The sequence below is a fragment of the Mustelus asterias genome, chromosome 2, assembly GCF_964213995.1.
Source record: "Mustelus asterias chromosome 2, sMusAst1.hap1.1, whole genome shotgun sequence".
NCBI classification, from domain to species: Eukaryota; Metazoa; Chordata; class Chondrichthyes; order Carcharhiniformes; family Triakidae; genus Mustelus; species Mustelus asterias.
In genome coordinates this window covers 65,617,882-65,634,661 of record NC_135802.1, presented here as the reverse complement: position 1 = coordinate 65,634,661, position 16,780 = coordinate 65,617,882, and the positions used below count along the sequence as shown (strand labels likewise).

Here is a 16,780-nt window from a genome sequence, read left to right as displayed (position 1 = left end):
CCTTATGCAACAACCTACCATGCGGTGCAATGTCAAAGGCCTCGCTAAAGTCCATGTAGACAACATCGACTACACTGCCCTCATCTACCTTCTTGGTTACCCCTTCAAAAAACCCAATCAAATTTGTGAGACATGATTTTCCACTCACAAAGTCATGCTGACTGTCCCTAATCAGTCCTTGCTTCTCCAAATGCCTGTAGATCCTGTCTCTCAAAATACCTTCCAACAGCTTGCCCACCACAGATGTGCGCTCACTGGCCTGTAGTTCCCAGGCTTTTCCCTGCAGCCCTTTTTAAACAAAGGCACAAAATTTGCCACTCTCCAATCTTCAGGCACCTCGCCAATGATTCAAATATCTCAGCTAGGGGACCCGCAATTTCCTCCATAGCCTCCCACGATGTCCTGGGATACACTTCATCAGGTCTCAGGGATTTATCTACCTTGATGCGCTTTAAGACTTCCAGCACCTCCTTCTCTGTAATAATGTACACTCCTCAAGACATCACTATTTATTTCCCCAAGTTCCCTAACATCCATGCGTTTCTCAATAGTAAATACTGATGAGAAATATTCATTTATTTGTAGAATCTCTTTGGATTCTCCTTTACCTCATCTGCCAAAACAATCTCATGTCCTCTTTTTGCCCTCCTGATTTCTCTCTTACCTCTACTCCAACAACCTCTATACTCTTCAGGGGATCCACTTGCCTATGCATGGCAGACGCCTCCTCCTCCTTTTCGATCAGGGCCCCAATATCCTGAGTCTTCCAGGGTTCCCTACTTCTACCAGCCTTGCCCTTCACTCTAAAATGAATGTGCTTACCCTAAACCCTGGTTAATACACCTTTGAAAGCCTCCCACTTACCAGATGTCCCTTTGCCTGCTCACAGACTCCCCCAATCAACTTTTGAAAGTTCCTGTCTAATACCATCAAAATACCCCAATTTAGAATTTTAACTTTTGGGCTAGACTTATCATTCTCCATAAGCATCTTAAAACTAATGGAATTATGGTCACTGGCCCCTCACTAACACTTGTCACCTGCCCTTCCTTAATTCCCAAGAGGAGGTCAAGTTTTGTCCCCTCCTTAGTCGGGCCATTCACATAGTCAATGAGAAATTCCTCCTGAATACACTCAACAAATTTATCTCCAACCAAGCCTCTAATACTATGGCTGTCCCAGTCAGTGTTGGAAAAATTAAAATCCCCTACTATTACCATCCTATTTTTCTTGGAGCTATCTGTAATCTCCTTACATATTTGCTCCTCAATTTCCTGCTGACTATTTGGGCAACGTGTAATACAATCCTATCTCTCCCTTATTTATCAGTTCTACTCATATAGACTCAGTGGGTGAACCCTTGGGTATATCCCCTCTTAGTACTGCCGTGATGTTCTCCCTAATCAAAAATGCAGCTCCCCCCTCCTCTCTTACCTTCTGTTCTATCTTTCCAATACCATCTATACCCTGGAATATTGAGCTGCCAGTCCTGCCCCTCCATTAGCCATGTTTCAATCCCAGTCCCATGTACCCATCCATGCCGAGTTCATCTGCCTTGCCCGTCAGGCCTCTTGCATTGAAATAAATGCAGTTTAATTTAGACTTCCCTTGCTCTCTGCCCTGCTTTCTCAGACCAACTGACCTGTCATGTTTTGTACACACTCGTGTTTTATTTTTTGTAGCCTTACTGGACCCATTCAGTGAGTTCTCCACTCTGTACTATGGCCCTTTTTGATTTTTGTCTTTGGTTTCTCTCGCTTCCACTTTTCCCCTTACTGCCTTTTGTTTCTGTCTCCACTTTACTTCCCTCTGACTTCCTGCATCGGTTCCCATCCGCCTCCCACACTTGTTTGAACCCTCCCCAACAGCACTAGCCCAGGTGCAGATTTGCACTGGTCCCATCTCCCCCAGAACCGGTTCCAATATCCCAGGGATTTGAATCCCTCCCTCTTGCACCATCTCTCAAGCCACGTATTCACCTTAGCTATCCTGACATTCCTACTCTGACTAGCACGTGGCACTGGCAGCAATCCTGAGATTACTACTTTTTAGTTTAACTCCTAACTCCCTAAATTCAGCTTGTAGGACCTCATCCCGCAGTATTTACACAGCAGTGTCAGCTATTTTAGCTTTTGTTAACGGAAGAGCTGTGGATCAGGACCAGTTCCATTCAGATATGGAGGAATAATTTTCTCAGTACTTCCCGGACAGTCTCCACATTTAATTGGGTGTCCAAAGCGATGATTTTTTGTTGAAAAACCTTAACTGTGGCTATAGGATGATTTGTAAACTGTTTAAAACCTCCATACAACCATGATAGCCTGTACCTGTATCACTAAACTGGGTTTTGTTGCGAAGAATATCTAAAACACACTTGGATAGAAATTTCAAATGAAGTCTTCAACCCATCTACTAATACTGTACAAGCGGCAGCAACAAGAGAGAAAACATTGTAAGCTAATAAAGTTTGTAACCATCACAGAAGTACACAAAAAGCAGGAAATTGAAAGATTAACGCTATGTTTTTGTTTAAATAGCTTTTCTTTGTACTGCTTGCTACAATGTGATAGAAACTAATCACCAAACCAGTCCTTTGATTAAATTGTTCATTGCTAATCTTGTTTAGAAATATAATTTTAAAATGCCCTTGGCCATGTTGGGTACAGGTCATCAGGTAATGATCAAGAAGAAAAAGTCATGAATCAATATATTTATCTCAAAAAGGGCCTACCTGAATCAACAACTTCCTATCTTCTTCTATGTTTTTGTGTGTGGTCTCTTGCTCTTGTTTCTGTTCTGTCTTCATTGGTACATTAATGTTCACCCTCAGCTTTTTACTAAAAGAAAGCAGATCAGTTTAGCACACCTGATCCAAACATATGCTTAATAGCTATGTTTATTACTTCAACATTACTTACTTTTTGTACCCCAGGTACAGTTTGATTAATGTGTCAGGCTTCATCTCTACTTCATCCACATTTGCACTTTCATCTTCCAAAACCTAATTTTAAAAAAGAAACTGATCAAGTAATGTATTTGATTATTTGATGACTGTTTCCTTTGAACAATAAATCAGCACTTACCAGCAGTTTGGACTTCAATAATATCTGTAAAACCTGTACCAATATGTCCTGTAATTAATAAAAAATTACTTCAATTTCAAGTTTGATGTCAAACACTTTGCCCTAATCAGAACAAAAGGATGCACATAAAATGCAGTTGCTGAGAGATCATGAAATTTAATTCATTACCATCTGCTGCTGAGAACCTTCAAGAAACAATTTGCTTTACTACAATACCATAATAGGCCTTTTTTTCGAGCATCATCCCAAAATTGTCACCAATTTTCAAAGTTCAATGCCATTGAAACTCCCTGTTCTTGTTGGATCATACACCAAGGTCATTAAGGATAGTTATTTTTGTCACCCCCCTGCTCTTACCATTTTGATTTGAGTACTGTCTGTTAACTGCTGAACGGTGTAGGCATCCTCTGTGTTATACTGAAGTAGGATCGCCATCTGGAAAGTGGATGCCTTAGAGAAGGAAAGTAGACAATTACATCCTGAGTATTTATTTTGAGGAGGGTTCTAACAAACTACTACTACTGCCATGCATATTGCATAATGATGGAGGAAGGGGGGAAGAAATGTGTCATATATTGTATTATTTTCACTGCCTTCTGATCAATTTGGATAACTTAATGACCAACAGCAAGATTTTTTTTAAAAAGAGCAGCTGCAACAAAGCAAAGAATGCAATGGCACCCAATAGGTGTAAAACATCAGTATTCTGTTGAATGAATAAAAACAACAAGCCTGTAATACATAAATTCAAAGTTTGGCAGACAATGTGTCCATACATAAACTCAAAGTTTGGTTGCCACAACTCTAGCAAAAGTGTGCTGGAAATAGTGTAGTGGGATATATGGAATATTAACTCCTAAAAATAATTTCAGGATACACAACAGTCAACAATAGATACATCACGTGTGTTAGGAAACCAAAGGTAGTTTTAAGGGATTTATACTTGTATGGGTAAACATTAGAAATAAGATTGCGAACAGTTGAAGGGACATGATGTTTGATATGATCGGCAGTTGTTGGGACATATGGCCTTCATACCTGGCATTGCAGCAGCGCTAGGATTCATTAACGTTACTCCACATCAGTAGGCAGAACATCCTTTTTGGCTTGATAGCAGAATCCTGTTAATGGAAAGTACCACTTATGCTCCACTGTGTATAGTAGCAGCGTGAAACTGCTAGCTTCACCTGTTGCTCAAATTTTGAGATACTTCACTTTTCCAAAGTATATTGGGCATTTTTTGGTCCAAAAATGGCAGCCCCGGGCCCATTCATGACTCTGCGATACACAATGAGCAATGAACTGACTGGGGTAGCCATTATCCTTCAGGAAAGCTTTGAAACACCCCATTTTTGTGTCTAGCTTGTGTGGTGAGCAAATAACTTGGGTTCTATTTATGAGATTGTCGATAAGGCCAATCTTATAACATGTGGAACTGCAGAAATCCCAATGTGCATAACAACCAGTGAAAGTGGGTTGCAGTATTCACTTTAGAGAACCCATTAGCAGAGTTCTGAACAAGCTTGTTGTGGAAAGGGAGATCGTTAGGCTGCTCCATTTCATAGGTGAATCAGGAAGGAGGATGGAGCTCACTAAAGTATCTCAAACATTTGAGCAACAGGTAAAACCACTGGCTTCATGTTGCTACAATGTCGCTGCAATACAAGTGGTATTTTCCACCAACAGGCCAAAAAAGACATTCTGCCAACCACAGAAATGAGTAATACGAGTTGTATGTATGAATTTGAATTTCAGTACTAGTGAGATGCCAGGGCCCTATGACACAATGGCTGTCGGGCTCCCTGGTGCATTCTCTAAACAATGCCACAACCAGAGTATACCTGCCAATAAATTAGCATCCTTTTCTTCTGCAGTATAAACTGTGATTCCCTTTCAAATTTGGCACACTTAGTCTGTCTTCCTGAAGCTTCAATAGCACATTTCTTTTTCTCAGCAACGCTCCTAATTTTTCACACATTTTACAGAAGAGCTCCAACACTGAATTTAGATAGTTAAAAATATGTCAAAAAACAGCAAAGACAAAAGTTTTAGTTTTAATTTGCTGCTGCATAGATTTGATGCAGGCACTTGTGCCCAGAAACTGGTATGCACTGTACCCACTTTACCATCAAAAAACAGACTAATGTCCACTCCAACATGTTCAAATAACTTCTGCTGAATGTAGCGCACACCAAGTACCAGAGTTCTGAATTGGGCCTATCACTCAAACTGGGCTCAATACTTTTAGTTTAGAGAACCACCACTCAGGGAACAAACCAGCATTAGTATTTACAATTCCTTGAATCTTTCAAAGGGTACAGATTGGCACCTTTGTAGGATGCCAAAAATTGACGGGCCATTTTCAAAGAAAACCTTCGATGTATTACAGAACTGAACAGTATTTGTCACAGGAGAAAAACAGGGAGATATCAAAGAAACTTAAATGAAATGTTATCAGCAATACCTAAACTTTAGAATGTTGCTCCCATAACCTACCAATGCTGTAAAAAGCACATATGACCCATCAGTAAGTTCTCTTAATGAACTCTCTGTCATGGCTGTTTCCACAACAGGCTTATTTATTGTGCACATTTCATTTCCTTATTGTAATTTTTTGGGCATTGCTCCAATGATGACCTATCCTTCCACCTACACGTAGTCATCTCCTGTTTGCATTTTTGGTGTCCTATTCACTCCCTAGCTAATCTGGGGCAGGCGGGTGCATGGGGTTGGGTGAGGAGCAGTAGCATAGACAGCTGAATAGATGATCTTAACGTTAGTGACAAAAAAATCTATGAGCTCAATTTTTTAATGGATGCATAGAAATTACAACAAAACGAAGACATTTGTCCCAACTGAACCCATGTTAGTATTAATGGCTTTGCTGGGGACAAGGGCAAAAGTAAACATTAGGGATGGGTTGCACAAACTAATGGCTGTAAAAATATTGTAGCACATGAAAATCCACTCTCTACAGATGCCCGCTTTACGCTTTTATACCTTTTCACAGATAGCTGTTCACAAATTAGGATTCAGGATTATTGAGAATAAAGCCATCCAGAGACCTTGATCTTTGTTAATTTTGATTATCTGCCAGATGATACAGGGATTCTATGCAGAAAATGCTGAGACACTATATGACTGCTTGAATGCATGTAATAATTTGCACTAGGAGGTTAAATGTGGATATACATTCTCACAATGCGATCTAAATGCTATATGTCACACCAACTGTATACTTTCACAATGCCGTTTTCATAAGAGTACATTAATTCCAAATAGTACAAGTGCTTTGATCCATCTTAGAAAAGGAAGTTGAAAATAGTTGGAGAAGAGAAAATTTACAGCGTTACCTTTGTTAACAAAGGCAAATTAACAACAGACAACTGGGGGCAAAAACAAAACCTTGGCTTTAATTGTCTTTCCTTACAGTGCCTCAAGAAATGTTGCCAAAGGATAGGATCATCTATAAAAGTTATCGGAGAAAAGAATCTCACACTCCTCTATCCTGAAGTACCAATTTCAACACAAAGAGCATGTTACTAAATTTTCTTGTGGAAGATGCAAATGAACTCATCAACAAATCTTCAGCTGAACTAAGACAGAAACCACCTCTTCTTGTGAGGAAGATTCCAACTCTCAAGTCATTGTAATAACAGATTGCTTACTTCCAGAAATTTAACTTCAAACTACAACTTCACAGCCACATGACACAGGGAGCAACGACATTCAATTACACATTGTTTGGGGGAAGAAACCTTGCCAGAATCCATTTAAGAACGCTTGGGAGTTAACTCTGTCGATGCCAATTAATAATGATATTGTTTACAATGCGAGCAAATAAAGCAGCAAATCATAATTTCTTTTATATGGGCATGCAGATTTAAGTAAAGGGTCTAACAATGTACCGTTATCCAAAGTAATTAAGTAGGCACCTTAGTCCAAACAACACTTAACATTCCTCTGGTGCTGATGAAGCCAATGCTTATAGGAGCAATATATAACAGCATACTTCCCAAATCCACAAGAGCAAATTAAGCTTAAAAAGCCAAAGTGTCTAACATTTATACAAAGGAGCACCATGTTTGAAAAGTTCCTGGTGGCAAAATTGTGCTTTGCTCTTTTTAAAATAGATCTATTGGTACATCCTGTGTATATTCCTGTGCAACAGAAGTAAAGTTGCATGTTTGGTGTTGCACGTGAGTAAGTTTCCATGAGAAAATATACATGCATTTACTATCCAGTTTTTTGTTCATACGTAGAAATCATTTCTATCCTAGAAATATGACAGTTAACTGTCACAATTTAAAATTCATTGCATTGACATCAGTATCAAGTTAATTTGATGACACAAAAAGGGTATTGCTGTGTCAACCATTTGTATCAATTCAAAACTCAAGAACTTTCGGGACTTAATGGTAATGTGCTTTGTGCACCCAAGTTGTATATGTTAGTTTTCTTTTGTTGATTTAAAACAAAACAAATGGAGAGATTTTATTCAAGTTTTGAAAACTTGGAAATGAATTAATCTGAATGTGTATGCATTAGATATATAAATAAATGTTGCTATTAACAACAAGCACACTTGTGATAGGTATTGACCATGGGTTTTGTTTTTAAATGATCGTCTCACATCTCACCTGTAAAGTATATCTGTTCTTGAAGCAGTTTGTAACTAGTTCTCCTTTGGACAATTGATAGAGCCACGTCAATTTCCGACCACTGTGTCGACTGGCATAGAATGCTGTGAATCTCTGGTAACTGCGTTCCAACTGCAGTAACACAAAGCTGATGTTTATTCAAATGAATTTTATTAACTTCTATTATTACTTATGAACCATTTGTAACAGCATGCAAAATAAATAGCAAACATATATCAAATTTACCTCAGATGGGAGTGCAAATGTACAGGATTGCTGAAAGGGCCAAGAACCGGAACTCAAAACCTGAATACTGAAATCCACTGGGGGAAGGAGAGGAAAAAAAAGCCTTTTTCAAAATGTAACCATTTTTATAATACATTTGTTGAAACAAACCATCAGACCACATTAAGGTTGAAATGGGTAAGCCAAATTACAAAGAAAAAACACAAGTACATAGGCCATGAAATTTTGCTGGTGGGACATTAATGTACAAACACGGAACTAAAATTCCTCTCTCCATTATGATTCACTCAAAACAAATGAGTTAACCCCTCCATTACAGCCAAGAGTGTGAGGATTTCAGACACATCCAGAAGTCACATTGTAGGCTTTTTTTTTTAAAGAAAGGATTAATGAAATAGACAGAATTTTTGATAGTCTATGAAAGATATTTGACATAGTGATTATATCTAAATAACCTTTCATTACCAGGAAAAATGCTACAAACATCCCTTCAACTTCATAGACCATTCACAATTTATACTTACAGTCAAGTGGCTCAGAATTAGACAAATGCTTTTTGAATTGTTCATTCAAGTCTTTGCTCACACCAATGTCTTGAAACATACGCTGGAGTTTAGAGGTATACTCAAAGCCACAGGCTTGCTGAAATATGAAGAAAAGCTCATCAGGTAATTGCAATTCAGCCTAACGGTTTGATTAATGTTGAATAAAAATGTTTTCTGGGCAATGCTACATTAAACTCAATTAAATTCTAATTTATCCCAATTAAGTATGCAGCCTGGAGAACAACGGTGGAAAGAAAGGAGTGGAAATGTGCTAGACAGTGGCATTGAGAAATGCCTCAGCCCAAAGGCTGCGCAGCAGAAATGTAAAAACTTCATCCGACTGAGATTCATATTTATGAAAAACTACAAAGTTTGCCTTAATATTTCAAAGCAATTCACATTCTGAAAATTGTTTGGGTTTTCACGAAACAATGTGCTATATAACTGCAAGGTTTTATTTTATTTCAGTGTCACTTTCGTGGAGCACAAAAACTGTTGGCATTGATTTGATTTTCAGAACAATGCAAAAAAGAAACCAGTCACTAACTACTTGCCTCCTCATAAGGCTGGGGGCAAAACAAGAGCTTCACACATCCATACTCAGCTCAGCAAGGTCTCACTACCTACATCATTATTAAATTTTTTTTTTTTAAAAAGAGCATGCAGTCTAGACATTTGTAATGTCTCAATTAATAAATTAAGTGCCTCCTGGGAAAGTGAGCCAAGCAAACAAAATAAATCCAGATCATCCTGACTTAGACTGGTCAGCTCAACAAAGATCAGAGTGGCAGGAACCATGAATGGAAAACAAAACTACAAACCAAGTTTAAATTAACTCCAACTGACCTTTAGTTTGGAGATCATACTAGCTTCTGCATCATCACTCGCACTGTTCTGATGAACCAGTCTCTTTGCTAACATCTTGGCATAGAACTTCTGGAATACATCTTTGTCTTCAATATATTTAAACACCACCATCTGAAAATCAAACAATTCAATCAATAGGTATTTTACAAATTACAAAAGGATGTAAATTTATTGTGGCAGATACAAAATCTTTGTCCAAAGATAATGAATAGCACAAAAATCTCCAAATTGTATAGATGGAGACCAGTTTTCTGATGATGTTGCAGAAAGGTCATATGACATTAAACACAGCCAATTACCTCCCTTCTAAAAAACATTAGAGGCCAAAATATCCACATAACAGTGGTACAGCCAAGTCGAACTCTCTTAGATAAGCCTATGGCCTCCCTCTGTTTTTCTTGGCATTCTCAGAAGAGACCACTGAGGCAATTAGCACTGCCTCATTAAGGGCCCACCTTATTTTCTTACCGAACTTCCACCCAGTGCACCTATTGAGGTCCGATCTTGCCAAACCTTCACGAATAGCTCAACCTTTTTACTGCTGACCCTGTGAATTCTGCCAGGTTTTCACAGTCCCTCTAGAATATCTGATTACTTATGAACAAGACCATTTCCATCCATGAACTTCTTGTGGATGATTGCAGCAACATTGTAGTCTTGATGGAAACCTGGCTGTGGGTCAATGACAGCTTCTAAATGATGCTTCCCCACCAAGTCACATCTTCTACCACTATCCCTACTGAGATCACCATGGTGGTGATATGGCTGTTCACTCATGTGCATGTCTCCCTTTTCCTCTGGCACTTTCTCCAGCTTTGAGCATTACCCCTTGTTCCACTCCTTTTCGCAAATCCATGTCTTCTATTGCCACCAAGGTACTGCAAAACATGTTTCACCATCACTCATTATTCTCCACAGCTTCCTCACACATCAGAGACACTTAATTCTTGATGATTTCAATCTCCATCTCAACTCATCATGCTTTCTCGAGTTCACTGCCTTCCTGTACTCCCTTAATCTTGCCCTCCAGATAAACTCTTCAATTAATATTCACAATCATCCCCTTAACTTTGCCATTTCACACAGCCTCGCTACTTCCATTAGATCAAACACAAATACGATCATTTTAATTTATTTCTTTGCATCACTCTCCATCCTATATATCCTTCCCAGCTACTTCACACATCAGCAATGAAGAACCACCACCCCAACCCCCCTCCCCCCAACATTCACATTCAAAATTCCAACTCTCTATGCATCTCAGGCCCTGCCACAGTTCATCTGTTGCTGAAACCCACATCCTTGCCTTTGTAACATCCACACTTGAATATTCCAACGTACTTCAGACCAGCTTTCCAGATTTATCCTCCATAAATTTGAGGTAAATTCTACTGCCTGTGTCCTGATTTGGACTAAGTTCTATGCACCCACCACCAGTGCACTTGTTGACCTACATTTTGCTCCCAGTAAAGTAAAAACCCAATTTTAAAAAACCCATCCATACTTTCAAAAGTCATCAATAGCCTTGATCCTCCATTTTCGCCTCCAACCCACAACCCTCTGAGAGATCCTCCTTAATTCTTCAGCATTTCTGATTTTAATTGCTCCATTGTCATCAAGACTAGTTAAGGGTAGAATTTGCCGAAATCTCTTCAACTCCATTAAGATGGTGCTTTAAACCCATTCTCTGTAACAACGTTTTCATCATTTGATGAAAGATTGCATTGCATGGCTCAATGTGATTGTTTTATAACGCTCCTGCGGGTGCTTATTTAATTTAAAGACACTATTTCAACACTATGTTGTGTAGAAATATGGTCGACTTGTAGGAAGAACACAGAGTTGAGATACCCCAATGTTTGAGGTAGGAAACAGATTTGTAATCCAAACCCAGACAGCAAAGGCAATTAGTTGTCAGGGGATTAAAGGAGAGATGTGGAATTTTCCATGCAAAGTAACAATCAAACAGCATATCATGGCTTCAAATAGACACATCATGGCTTCAAATAGACATGAAGAATGATAGGATAGTTAGTATAAAACAAAATGTGTAAATGCAGCAGAAATAATTAGCCGAACTTAACTGATAGAGAGACAGAGATAAAACAAACAAGGATATCTGTGCACAGGATAACTAATGCTTAAGTATATCTAGTAAGAAGTCTCACAACACCGGGTTAAAGTCCAACAGGTTGATTTGGTATCCCAAGCTTTCGGAGTGCTGCTCCTTCACACATCTGATGAAGGAGCAGCACTCCGAAAGCTCGTGATACCAAATAAACCTATTGGACTTTAACTTGGTGTTGTGAGACTTCTTACTGTGCCCACTCCACATCATAAGTATATCTAAGCTTACATAAAGCATTAGGCTCAAGATGAGTGTTAAATAATCTTTGAATTAGGTAAATAATCAGAAGGTGAATAATGTTAATAAACAGTACCAGTGTTAGTCAAGTAAATACAACATTATGTAGAAAATACAAAGATGTGTTCTATATACAAGGTAAAAAAATGCAGTATACAGCAGATATGAAGACTGGGACAGAAAAGAATTCAGGTACCTAGATGACAGTTTCACATTTAAGCTAATCATGCAACATCTGTTGAGTCATTATAGTCAACAGTTGCAGATAAAGAAACAAGACATACCTAGGAAGGAAAGGTATAAATGAAGACGAAAACCCTGTTAGAACTGAGCATTTGGAATAGCCTTGATTGGTAATGCTCCTAGGTAATGTTCCTAGCCCTGATGGATCTCCTGGAAGTGAATGTATAGAAGCTGGAAGTGAATGTATAGAAGCATAGCGTGCTTGTATTACTCGTATACTGTCTTAACAAAATCTGTCAAATAAATCAGATTCCTGAATCTTTATCTAACAGTGTGGTTCACTTCACAACACCCACCATGCTCAATCTCAAAATGATTGGCAGGTCTGAAACCCCTACAGGTTGCACATCTGCACCATATTAAACTAAATTTCAACATACTGCACTATTCAGGAACAATACATGTAGAGCTCTTTTCCACTATGTAAAATCTTTAAAAAACATAACTGTCTCTGAAGTAAAACAGATATGACTTGAAACCTGCCTACAGTACTGGATGAATGCAAGAGAGCAAAGAGTGAGAGCAATGATGAGAGAAAAAGGGAAATGAGCAATAAGATGCAAAAGAAATGAGAGAGAGAAAACAGAAGTGAATGAACCAGGCAATAACGAACCAGGCAAAACCAAGTGCACATTTTTAAAATTCATTTACAGGATGTGGGTGTTACTGGCTGGGCCATTATTTATTGCCCATCCCTAAACATCCCCTGAACAGGGCATTTAAGAGTCATCTTGTGAGTGACCATCTTGCTATGGGTCTGGAGTCACATGCAGGCCAGACCAGGTAAGGACGAAAGATTTCCTTCCCTAAAAGACATGAACCACATGACAACCGGCAATGATTTTGTGGTCATCATTAGACTTTTATTCAATTCAAATGTCACCACCTGCGGTGGTGGGATTGGAACCCGGGTCCCCAGAACATTACTCTGGGTCTCTGGATTAATAGTCTACTGTCAATGCCAATATGCCATCACCTTCTCTTACCGTGATCCATTATGCTATCCCTTGCTGTGATCCATTATGCTATCCCCCTTGCTTTGATCCATAATGTTCATATCAGAGTCAACCCAGTTCCCCAAATAAAGTCATTTCCGTTCCTATCAAAGCCTCAAATTTTGTCCTCACCAAACAATCCATAACTGTCTCTCACATTATCTTTGATCTATTGTGACCAATTCATATGAAATCCAGCTACTATCTGGATTTTCAAAAGACCTTCAATAAGGTGCCCATAACAGACTAATGAATAGGTCAGAGAATGTGAAATTGGAGTCAAGTGGCAGAATGGATTGCTCGCTGGCTTCAAGACAGAAAGCGAGAGTGGATACTTACTCAAAGTGGCAGAAGGCGAGAATTGACATTCCACGGGGATCGTACTGGGACCACTGCTGTACACAATTTACATCAACAATATGGGCTTTGTAATGAAAACTTTTGGTGGGAGAAAATGGTGGCAGAAATACGGAGGGCGACTGCACCATATGCAGCACATTAATAAACTTGCAGAATGGGCAAAGGATTGACAAACAAAGTTCAATACAGATAAATGTGAGGTAGTACATTTTAGTAGGAAAAATAGGGAGGTCACATATTACTTGAAGTGCAAATCTTGGTGGATAGAGGGTCCAAAGGATTTGAGTGTGCAAATACATCAAGCATAAAAGGATGCGCCACGGGTTAGCAATACCATTAGTAAAAGCAAACCAAATATTTAGCTTTATTTCTAGTGTGTTAGAATTGAAAAATGGGGAAGTTGTGCTAAATCTTTGAGTACTGAGAGAAATTTTGGTCATCATATAAACTGTGGCGGTGCAGAGAAGTTTACAAGGATGATACCAGAAATGTATGGTTATGCATATCAGGAAAGGATCAACAGGTTGGGGCTTTGGTCTCTTGAAAGAAGGCAGCAGAGAGAGTGACTTATTAGAGATCTTTAAAATTATGAAAGGCTTTGATACAGACAGAATATTTTCTCTTGTGAGGAAGAGTATAATAGAAGCCATCAATATAAGCTAGTCAGCAATAAATCCAATAGGGAATTTAGAAGAAATTTCTTTACCCAAAGAATTGAGAGAATATGGAACTCACCACCACAGGGATTGGTTTAATCAAACATTTTGGATGCATTTGATGGAAAGCTAGATAAGCACATATGAAGAAGGGAAAAGAGAGAGTTACAATGATAGATTAAGAGGAAAAATGGGAAGGGGTTTGAATGAAGTATAAATGCCAACATGGAGAGTTTGGGCTAAACATCCTGTTTCTGCACCATACATCCTATGTATTCCTATGCAATATTTCTCTTTATTTACGGTGAACACTGGCAAGAATTTCCAGAGTAACTTTTTTCTTCCTTTGGATAAAGGAAATGCCTTTATTTGGAGCTTCAATGCATGGCAAAAAGGATAAACATGTGTGCTACATTCAAGACGACAAAACAAAATGGGACACACTTGTTTACAAGGTCAAGAGGATAATGGTTGAATGTTACTAATATGGCTCTTGGTGCTATAAACCACTACTCCTGAGCGCCTCTTTTTCAGAGCATCTTTTCAATGGATTTTCCACAGACACACAGTAAAGTGAACAAGTTTGAGACACTCCAACTGTTACAACCTTGTTTGAAAGTGAGTGGCCTTGTCCTATATAACAAATCCCTGCTGACCATTTGTCTGTGCTTTTCTGGATGCCAAGACAGTGTGCATCACTAAAGGGTAAAGAGCTTCAACAAAGTTCTCGAAGATAATTCATTAGGGATAGGGTTACCTTAACCCTAACCCAACTTTGAAAAGCACACCCTAACTTCTATCAAAATATGCAGGTTGCCCCATATCTTTGAGGCGCTTAGGTGCATCTGGGACTGAAGAGGCCAGAAAGTCTGGTGAATGGCATAGAGGCAGAGGGAGAAAAATGCAACCCCTTGAAAAATTTAAGTGTTCCCTCAAAAATGGCAGCCACATTGGGTCCAAATCCCAATTTATCTACCCCAGAAGTAACTAGGTTCCTTCAAAAACCCTAAAGTTATGGCTAGAGTCCAATGGAGATATGGGGCAGAATTTTCGAGTCCCGCCCACGATGGGCAGGGGAAGTGGACACCATGCAAAAGTCCGATGACCTCAGGTGGGATTTTCCAGTCTTGGGGCGAGCGCGGCTAGAAAATTCTATCCATGGTTCGTATCAGAAACTGAACTTTTCAAGGATGATACCAAGATAAGTGGATCAGATAGCATTATTCCAGGAAACGTATGTAGAAGATTCTTGTAGAAGAACCGATGGCTCTTATTTAAAAGCACACACTTCAATCAATCTACCTACAAGGAGGGAAGTAGATGTTTAAGTTGATAGATGGGGTGCAAATCAAGACTACGTTGCCCTCACTGGTGCCGAGCTTCGAATGCCGCTGCAGCTGCCACTTATCCAGGTAATTGGAAAGCATACCATCTCACTCCTAACTTGTGGTTTTTAGATAGTGGGGAGGCTTTGGCGAGTCAGATGTGAGTCATTTACTGCAGAATATTCAGTCTCTGACCTGTATTAGCAACTTTGGCATTTATGCGTCTGGTTTAGTTGAGTTTCTGTTCAATGGTGACATCCAGACTGCTTATGTCGAGGATCATGATTGTAGGCCATTGAAGATCATGGAGGGTGGTTAGAGGCTCTCTTGTTGGATATGGTCACTGCCTAGCATTTCTGTGGTGCAATTGTTCTTTGCCACCATCTGTCCAAGCAGGAGGTTATCTCGATCCTGCAGGTTAGCTATCCTCATCAATCAATGCTGATTTATCAGAGATTGTGTAAGAGGGGCTAATTAAGATTTTTTAACACCATTTTTTATTTTCCATACCAGTTACATGAATAGATTGAAACTGTTGCATTGCTTCCGAAAATAAAGCAACCTCCGAAAAAGTCAAAACACATAGCAAAACTAACCAAACCTATCCTGTACAAACGAGTCTAAAGTATTAACTGTTCAGCAGTACTCACCACTTGATTAAGTGTATCCTCAAGCTCAGCCTCTTCAGGATTCTTGGAGCTGTAGAGCACAAATTAAAATGTTTATTAAACCATACACACATTTAGAACGTAACACCACAGTTTTTCAGTTTATCCATTTTATGTGAAATTGGGGCAGCATTAAAGTATGTTTAAGCAAACAGAAGTTAGTACTATCCGATGTTACACTGTATTCTTGCATTCCCAAGGAGCAGAAAGTCTATTTTGTTAATTAAGTAACAATACTCTTGCTATCTTGCAATATCGGAATTTCACCCAGTGCAAGTTATTCCATGCATTCTCAACTCTCAAGCTGGAAATCAGACCTATTGAACTCAATGTGCCTCGTTAACCAACAATTTAGAACTCACAATCCTAGTTGAATTGAGCACTATTCAAAGCAGCAATAAAAGATCACTGACTTTATAAGCAGGGGCAGGGAGTACAAAACCAAAGAAGATATACTTCTTCGGCTTAATAAATCACAAGTTATACATCAACTATCCTATTCTGTCCCATTTTTGACACCACACTTTGGGAAAGATGTCAAGGCCTTGATGTGGATGCGGAGAAGATTTAGCTGAATTATGTGAGACGTAAGGGACTTCAGTTATGTGGAGAGATTGGCGAAGCTGAAATTGTCATCATCAGAGCTTAGGAGGTTAAGTAGAGATTTAATATTTCAAATGATAAGAGCAGATAAGGATAAACTGTTTCCACTGGCAAGAGGGTCAGATAACCAAAAGGAGAAGGATTTAAGATGATTGGCAAAAAGCTAACTGACAGCCAAGGATTC

General features: G+C 39.1%; 1 protein-coding gene across 2 annotated transcripts in view; it reads right to left on the bottom strand.

Moving 5' to 3' along the window:
• The window catches only part of cul1b (cullin 1b), a 110,037-nt gene that overhangs the window by 15,035 nt on the left and 78,222 nt on the right, over positions 1-16,780 (bottom strand). For both annotated transcript variants that reach the window (XM_078236561.1, XM_078236570.1), the window contains 9 exons: positions 15,976-16,024; positions 9,361-9,492; positions 8,494-8,611; positions 7,970-8,046; positions 7,724-7,855; positions 3,441-3,533; positions 3,084-3,131; positions 2,919-3,001; positions 2,732-2,837 (listed from right to left, as the gene is read on the bottom strand). In XM_078236561.1, coding sequence (XP_078092687.1) covers positions 2,732-2,837; positions 2,919-3,001; positions 3,084-3,131; positions 3,441-3,533; positions 7,724-7,855; positions 7,970-8,046; positions 8,494-8,611; positions 9,361-9,492; positions 15,976-16,024 — 838 coding nt within the window. The remainder of the gene's footprint in view (positions 1-2,731; positions 2,838-2,918; positions 3,002-3,083; positions 3,132-3,440; positions 3,534-7,723; positions 7,856-7,969; positions 8,047-8,493; positions 8,612-9,360; positions 9,493-15,975; positions 16,025-16,780) is intronic.